At 37.5% G+C, this 9371-nt stretch overlaps 1 protein-coding gene across 1 annotated transcript in view; it reads left to right on the top strand.

The window, feature by feature from the left end:
• The window catches only part of LRP1B (LDL receptor related protein 1B), a 1375759-nt gene that overhangs the window by 1111426 nt on the left and 254962 nt on the right, over positions 1–9371 (top strand). Inside the window, exon 59 of the mRNA XM_006028602.1 lies at positions 3880–4061. Within this exon, the coding sequence (XP_006028664.1) occupies positions 3880–4061 (182 nt within the window). The remainder of the gene's footprint in view (positions 1–3879; positions 4062–9371) is intronic.

Below are 9371 nucleotides of genomic sequence, written 5' to 3'. Positions count from 1 at the left end.
CCCCCATGCTTCAGGATCCCAAGCCTTCCTGATGCTTTCTGTTTTGTACCTCTTCTTTTTTTTTTTCTTTTTCCCTTTTTTGCACTTTTTTGTGGGAACCAGGCTTTTTGCAGAAACTGAATTTGCAGTTTCCATGAAAATCATGAAATTGCAAAGTTGGTAGGTTTATTCTGCTCATTGCAATCTACCTGATTCCTGATAATCTGTCTTCACTTTACAGATGTTAATGGCTCTCTCTCCTCCTTAATGTTTTTGATGTTCCACTGTTCAAACTATTCTTTCTTCTGCATTTAGCCATCTGTTAGCCATTCCTAGCAATGTCTCTCTTCCATTTCACAGCTCTGTAGACTGTTCTGAGCTCTAGTGAAAACCTTAATTTAGGTGTGGTAATATTAACTTGGAAGTAGAAATGACTGACCCTGAAGTACTGGAGGTACTGTCAAGACACTCAAGAAAAATAGATTTTTCTTTATGAATCTGAATAAGAGATGTACATTTAACTAAAATGAATACAGGACTAATGAAACAATATCTTATGACAATTTTTTGTTTAGTTTTTTTTTTTTTAATTGAATATAGAATCTAGCAAATTAGTGTACATTCCATTAAAGTGATTTGGCCAAAGACACAGCTTTAAATATTTTTTCTACATACCTTGAGGTACCAAGTATGGCTCGTGAATACTGCAATGGTGGGGCAGATGGAGCAACCCACAGGAGCATGGGGAAGCAGGGCATGTGCTTGGCATTGAACCCAGAAGTGGAATGGAAGTACTTCTGGTCACTTTTAGGTCCACCGCCAAGCACGCCAGCCCCCCCCCCCCCCCCCCCCTGGCTCAGCAATCAGCTGTGGGGGGACCCCAGGTGCCCTACCAGGCCCAGGAGGCACCAGTCACTGAGGCAGGGGAGGCGCAGGGAACTCCCCCTGTGTGCTCCCCCGTAGACCAGGAAGTGGACCAGAAGTGCTTCTGGTCCACTTCCAGGTCTGCTACTGAGGATGCTAGGGACTGCCCCTTACTCCTGTGGGATGCTCCATCTGCCCCAGCAACTCAGCATTCATGAGCTGTCTGGTACATTGAGGTATGTAGAAAAAACATTTAAAGCTGTGTCTATGTCCAAGTCTCCAAATCTTTCTGAATCTCTCTGAATCAATTTGGAGGGTTCTGATTTGACTGAGAGAGATTAAAGGGTCTCCTGATTCGATTTGAATTTGGAGATTTGGCCACTGAATCAGGCCAAATCTCTGCTGAATCGAATCAGCGACTGAAGCTTTGCACAGCCCTATAATATAGCACTAGGTCCCTATATATTAGTACTGCTCCTAATTTAAGAGGCAAAAAATGTGTTGTGCTATGTGTGACGATGTATCAAACAATCTTCACCCCCTTTTTCAAAATCTTAAATCTTCCATAACCAGAATGATCAGGAATTCTTTTAATAAAACAGTATGGCATAAAGATACTTTTGTAAATAAGTGTTTGTGGTGGGGGGGTATATTCTTCCTCAAACTATAACCACTGTTATCTTTTTATTTTGTCCTTTCATACATGTTTGGTTTAATGTTCACTATTTTCCATAAGGCTCAGAATAGGGGAGAAGTTATGAACCTGAAATGAAAATTAATTTTCCAGAAAATTTATTACCAGATATTTCCATGTCTGGAGATAACATCTTTTCATCTTATCCACCCACATTTTCTCTATTTAGGAAGCTGGATGTGGTCTCATATTTCTATTTTATCTGGCAATGGAGAAAAGGTTAAAGAGTTGAAGTTTCAAAGTTTCAAAGTCATGGGTCAAATATAAAAGCATATAAACTTTTATGTAATATATGAGATCAAAGTAAAATCTGTAGTCTTGCACGTGTGGAACAATAAAGAAGAAAGCAGAGACATAGATATGAAATATGCATTTATACTTTTTAAATAGAAACCTACATTATTTATCGGAATGACTAGAAAACCCCTGAAAAAGCAATTCTGGTACCCCTTCAGATTGAAGGCCAGTGGAGAGAAGTCTAATTATTTGGGTCACTGCTTTCAGATAGTGTGACCACATCAGTCTAAATTGTAAAAGTTTCTTGAGCTATCTATTTCCCCATAATAACCCATTTTTCCAATGCCCCACTAGAATGGTTGGGAAGAATAGTGTGTTAGGAAAAAAATGTTTGATTCCCTTGTCCACATGTTAAAAAGTAGAGGTTGAAATGAGAAGAGCATCTAAGGGTGACTATCAAATAGTAGGTATCTTAATGAATCTAATCAGATATTTTTGAATATACCCATAATAATGTTTGGAGTAGAATAACTTGCAAGAAACAGACAATTTTATTTTTTCAGTTATTTACACTATTTCCAGAAACTGAAGCTTTCAAGTATGTTTTACAGTTTTAACAGAACTGTAAAATATATATTTGAAATCTACATATGATGAATACAGTAGGATATATAACAATGTACTGCGTGTTTCCTTGATAGCATATTGATTTTATATTCCAGTGTACAAGCATTCATAAAAAGCTATGTCAGTGACCAGAATAAAGACCTGAACATAATATGCTAAAGTGTACAGTATCATCATTGCATACAATAATAGTATTTTAAAAGTCTTGGATATTTTTCAGGAACAGGATGATTCCCTGTTGAATTCATTTGATTATAGTGTTATGTTACAGACTTAAAAAGAAGTAGAATTTTGAAACTTAGAGAAAGTTAATTTGGATTTTTTACTTTTGAGCATACTCTGATGCTAATTTTACAGGAAAATGTTCTGGTGAAATGTTCAAGGCACAGGAGGAAAACAGCAGTTTGTCTATAGTACTTAACACCCATATTAAAAATGTCACATCAGATACAGTGTATGATATGCACTAAAGTTAGTTTCATTCGTAGGGCTCACTCAGTGCTTGGCTGTAGCTGAGTTCTGCTGAGCACAATTCACAGAGGCAAGGTCAGATGTGTTAAGTCCCTTGGTGACCCCATAATCTTAAAGTCAAGTCATGGCCAATTCAGCCTCTAATGCATATAGAGATTTGTGGCTGCTCTGTGTTCCACTGGGTACAAGGGTCCCAAGGTACTCTTCCCCCAAGCAGGCATTGATGGATCACAGCAGGGTGGTAGCCATGCTCTGTTCCAGCACTGCCTATACAAGGATTTTCAGGAGGCAGTGCAGAGCCAGTGATGCCAACTTTGTAACAGCAGAGGAATCCTCATCTGGCTGAGTAAGCCATCTTCTTCACCTTTTGACTCAATTCTTTTTATAAGAAAGACCTAGCCAATACTATTTCCAGCTAATCCCAATCATACAGTGCTATCTAATGGAATTTTTTTTAAAGTCTTCTCATTGAACTAATTTCAGCCAATTGAATTATTTAGGAACAGAGATTGCAAGTGTTTTTTTCTCAGTTATGTAAGAGTGATGGTCCAGAAATTATGCAATAGGTGAGGATGTCTCAGTGTGATGTATTTTACTGGACTAACTATATAGTTGGGATATAGTTAGACAAGTTTTTGAATGCAAGACATTCTTCCGCAGGTCTGATCTCCACGAACCAGGTACAGCATAATAAAAAACAAACAGTTGGAGAGTGTGAGAGAGATTTTTAGATTTAGCAGACAGACAAATAGCAGAAGAAAGGTTGATTATTAGGAGGTCAGGGCTTATCAAAGGGGAGGAGGATCATTCTCACCTTTCTCAATAAAGCATGACCTTTGGTTTACCTGATGAAGGGTGCTTATACACGCATCCTTTAACATCTTGGCATTAAAGTGAAGTATATGTTTTCCTGCAAAAGAAATAGTATTGCCACATGCAAACATCAATTTATTATAATTTATTCTAAGTATTTAAGTTGATAACTTATTACATTTGAATCTTTCTAGGTAGTACATAACACAGCTGTTCCCAATGCACTCGCTGTTGACTGGATTGGAAAGAATCTCTATTGGTCTGACACAGAAAAGAGGATTATTGAAGTATCAAAACTCAATGGCTTATACCCCACGGTTCTTGTGAGCAAAAGGGTGAAGTTTCCTAGAGATCTGTCATTAGATCCTCAAGATGGGTATGGAGCAATAGTTTTATAATTATTTGTGATTTAATTATGATTTTCTATATTAAAGTCCTCAAATACTGTTTTTTTTCCTCAGGACAGAGAAATTATTCATTCATCTTTTTAATTAATTCATTTGTAAATGCATTGCATATCTATAAGCTGCAAGGGATAAAAATGGTTATCTTGTCATCGTATGGCATAAATAGATATAGTAATGGAGTTGAATATAGGTTATGAAAAATACTTATTTGTTACTTACAATTAGTGCCTCTTAATTGTTTTGTTGACTTTCTAAGAGATATCATATACTTTAATTTTGTTGCCTCAAAGTGCAGCTTGATAGATGGCCCGGTTACATCCAGAATATGAAATATTAAGACTTGTCAGGTTTTTATTGATAATTTCTGCTACAGTGAATTGCAGCATAGATGTTCAGTTTTCCTGTGTTTGCTGCTATCCAGATTAATTGTAGGCACTGAAGTAACATACATCTTTAAAAAGCTTTTTTTCCAGATTTCTGTTTAAAGAACTGTAAGCATGAAAAATTCACTTATAATCCTAAGTAAAATAGCTTTTGCATTTCTTTCACGTATGTTATACAATAGGATTGTTTTATACACAGATTAATAGTTGAAGTTAGTCAGTACTCAGTGACATTCAGTAACGCCACTTCTCTAGGGACCCTGTTGGTTTCTGTAATAAATATCAGCTTCCTCTGAAAATGTAGAAAACCTTCATCCTTATGGCTTCAAACATATTCTTCCAGATGTAAATAGAGCCCAGGTAGCCTTTCTTGAATGTATATACAAGACGGAATTAAATTGGAATTGTCACAACTTTAAAGAAGTTGTGCTACATGAAGCCTAAAGGTATCAATTTAAATATCAACACATTGTTTCACTGGTAGTCATTGCATTGCAAATAAATCCATCTACTTTAGGATTCTTGGTCTACTTTGAGGGCCAGTATTTTTTTTTCATTGTGTTCTGAAGGTTAATCATAATGCAAGTCACAAGGATCATGAACAATTAATAATTCAGTGGTAGAGAATAGTTTTTTAAAGGTTCTTAAAATGTGTAGGCTGAGTTCCTTACAACTCAGTGTCCATTTGAGAATTTATATGAACTCGGGCACTTCTATATTGGAAAATTTAAAAATCAATTAAGTAAATAATGTGGTCCATGACAAGCATGACTTTATCAATATTTCCTTGTAAGCTTTTCATAGCTGAGACTTCATTGTCATTCCTGTCTGTAAAACACTAACCCCCTATTGGAAATAACCAAATAAAAAATATGCACTTCAGTCAGCTTATAGCAGAAAAAAAATTAAATCCTAAGTGAAAGAGACGTTATCATATAACAACTTCACAGCACTTCCTGTTTATGAGGCAATAAATGTAATATCACAGCATTTGCCCTCTGGGTTTATTTAGCTCAGTATTCAGTTATTGCTTCATAAACAAAAAGCACAGTCAAGTCACCAATAAACACTCGTGTATTTACATTGTCTGTTGAAACCTCTATAGTAGTTTACCTGAAAATTTCTAACACCTGGTTTATACTTTAAAATTTCTTCTCTTGACTGGATGTTTACAATGCACATCATCATTAATAAGAATGTTATTCAAATTATGAGATGGAAAACTTGGCATTAAATAATTTACCCCTTTCTTTTTCCAAGCTGCATTGGCTAATAGTCCTTAACTCATGGAGGACAGAAAGATTGCTTTCCTTTCTGCAGTGAACTAAACATGTATTATATTCTCTTTTGTGAAGAGATTTCTGCTTTAGAAGGATGAATAAACCTTTTATAGCACCTTAGTGGAAGAAAATTAATAGTTCTTTTCTATCTCTAGTTCCTAGGCCCTCATAATGTTTTCAAATACCACTGAAAAAAGGAAGAAACTGGTCTAGGGTGTATCAAAAGGGAATATCACCATACTTCTGATTCCAAACAGTTTCCATTGTTCAAGGATGAAGATTCCTGACTTCATATTTATAGGTGGGGATGGGGATATAGGCTAGAGACAGAAATTATAGATAAATCAGTATAAGTGATTGAAAACTGGTTCAAATCTGTAACAACAGAAGTTCAGTGCACATAAATTGCTTTCAAAATGGCCAAAACTAGTTTAAGATAAACCTGGATGGATATAGTATCAGACTTAACTGATTTAGGCTAAATCGATCTATTGAACATCTGTCCCAGATCCCCTCCAAATTCAAGTTAACTCACATTCTCCCAGCATGTTAGGTTGCTTTGTACCACTGCCACCAACCGCCCTCACAGGTCATCAGCCTTTACCCAAGCTGCCTACTCCAGCTCTAGCATCCCCCAGCTTCTTGCCCGGGCCACTGCAGGCATGTGGCTGCATTTGTGGAAACAAAAATGAATATCTGTTCTCTTGTTTATTGGTTCAATCTGCACAGCTTAGACTAACCTGCAAAGATTGAATCAATTCAGCCTCGGGCTTTTTGGCTCTCTGTACTTAGCCATGGAGATGAGGGAAAAGGCTCTTTCCATAGTATTGTTTCTTTTCAGACCAACATAAATATTGTAGTATAAGATCATTCTGTTTGCTTATTGTATGCTCTCTTTTTAAAAAACAAAAACATAACACTTACCTGACAGAATAACTTACAAAAAGAAAAGAAGTTTAAACTAAGGTTCCTGGCCTAGACTTTTGCCACTTAGGGGAGAACTGGGCTCTATCATTTTTTTGTGTGAAAGCAACAAAAAGTAATGTAATAATAATACATATTTTTAAACTAGAGGATAGCCAAAGCCAGAATGAAATCATGACTTTTTCCAATTTCTTATCATCAAGCAGTTGTCGTGCAATTTGAAATGATATTATAGTAGATCAGATCATCCCTTCAGATAAGATATCCACAACTAAGGTCCTAGCTATACTGCAAGGTTATGAAAACTATCATAGCATTTTTAATAAGAAAAGGGTTTTGTATTGGAGTGTGTGATAAAATATCCCACTTCCTCATGCTTTTTGACCGGGTGCTTTCTGTTGTATACTGCCTTTCTCCCTTGTAGGATGTTTGGAGATGCATTTTATCTGCTTTGGACATGTAGGTTTTGTGAAATGCTTTTGTTTTTTGTTTTTTATTTGCAAGTCTTTATACAAACATACCAGCATCGTGATATTTTTAACAATTAAAGTTTAAAAAAATGATGGTTTACCATATCTGTGTGGTCTCTTGTCCTGGAGAGATCACACAAGGAAGAAGAAGGAAACCCATCTTTTTTAACTAACACCCCTTTGACACTAGATGATAAAAGCAGAACAGCAACACAAGATAATACAATGTGGGCAGAAGCCTCTGAGATGGTGTAGAACATAAATACAGACATTCAGGGTATGTACAGATGTTCAGGTAGGTTGGGGGAGATTAGATCACATTAAAAATGGCCACCCAGTCTAACTTAGTTCACCCAAGTGTGGACCTTACAGTTAGATCTCTAGTTAGGTGAATCTAAGTGTAAAGGGTACAGAAGTTCTAGGAAGGTTTGATCTGTCTAAAAATGGCCAACCTGATCTCAGTTAACCCTAAGCTAACCCCATAATGTCTATACAGTTCCCAGCACAGCCCCAGATCCAGGAAAGCCCAGCTGCTGGCCCCAGCTCCAGGGCTTCACTTTTTCTGCCTGTTTCTTTGGCACTGGCTTGTTTTTAGCCCCCCGGGCCCTCATGCCACCCACAGATGGACAGCCTCCTGACACACAGACCAGCTACCTCCCTTCCCCAGAGCCCACCAAACCCCACATCCTGAAAGCCAGTCCCAGTGGTGGTTTTATCAGCATTCACTGATGGCAGGAACTGAGAAAGTAAATCCCAGTGAGGAGAGGTGTGTTTGGTTTGCTGGAGGGGGAGGGGGTGGGGAGGAATTAGGGGGCCAAAATTAGCCCCTGTTCCTGTGGGGTGGAGGAGAGAGCTGCCATTCCCCCAATCCCCACCCCCCAAGGACCCTGAAAGCCCCCCTGATCCTGCCAAATCATCCAGGAACCCACCTGTCCCCCCAATCCCTCCCATGGATCCCATTTTCCCCCAATCCCCCGCACAGCCCCCATTGGCTCCCTGATCCCCTCTGAAGATGATGCTTGTCCCCCCTAGTCCCTCTTCTCTCTTACCCCCCTGTGGACTCCATCTGACCCCTTGATTCCACCATAGACCGTCCAGCCTGCTTGTCCCCCTGAGCTCCCCAACCTGCCCTCCCACTAGAGCCCTCATTCCAACTTACCTTAGATCAGGTGGCCATTTTTAAATTGATCTAACCACCCCCTAACCTCCCCAAGTGTCTATAACCAGCTTCAATGCACAACAGGTAAAAATGCAAATTAAAAAAAATATTTTCTCACATGAGTTAAGTACACTTCAGTAATCTCAAGCAGGGCTGAACAGGCAGGAACAAAGGCTGCCTTTTCTTCTTAAAATATGACATCAAGATTTCCGTTTGATTTAAAAATGGGGAAGAAATGTTATTAATGTGTAAATCAAGATTTTTTTACAATTTGAATATATTTTTAATTGGACATTGAAGAAATTGAGGAGGTGAATGAGGCAAGAAGTACTTCCTTCACATGCAGGACCAGGTCTCTTTAATAGATCCTGGAATGACCAGGAGTCATGTCCCTCCAGGCAAAGCCTGAGCCTTAAGTGCTTCTCTGTCAGGTGGTAATCTAAGGGACATTTTACCAATAACTGTCACCATAGTTATCAGCCTCAGGGGCTTAAGAAGCTTGTGCAGTGAGGGCTCTAGGCATTTAATGACTAAATGATGTTTTATGGTAATTGCCTGAAAGATTGATAGAAAGGAGAAATTCATCAGTTCCTTGGTGGTAGTAAACTTTTGTTCATCGTGCAGTTCTAACAGGCAAAGTGACTAAAACATTGCATTATGGGGTTCTATGTCTTTCTTTTTCCTTACCATATATGCTCAATTTAGAATTAAAATTAAAGGGTTTTTTTAAACAAATTAATCTCAGTAGCAGCCAAGACCCTATGTCATTTTCTTTTCTCTTCACTCTTTATTATTTTTGCAGATTCTAGAAAAATCTTTGTCCTCACTACTGTTCAGAGAAAATTCATTTCATTCTGCTGGCCACATTGAAAAATATAAATGTCATAAACCTTTCTTTAAACCCCAAATGAAAATTTCTGTACCTTTCCTTAAAAAAATTATTTTTAAATGTAGGGACTTTTAGAAACAAATTTCATTTTGAAATGAAAAATTAAAATATTTTCAGATTAAAAACTAAAAAAAATATAGTTTAAGCTGAAACATATATATATATATATATATA

The sequence above is a fragment of the Alligator sinensis genome, unplaced genomic scaffold (genome assembly GCF_000455745.1).
Source record: "Alligator sinensis unplaced genomic scaffold, ASM45574v1 scaffold533_1, whole genome shotgun sequence".
Taxonomy (NCBI): Eukaryota; Metazoa; Chordata; order Crocodylia; family Alligatoridae; genus Alligator; species Alligator sinensis.
This window is presented reverse-complemented; position numbering and strand designations above follow the sequence as displayed.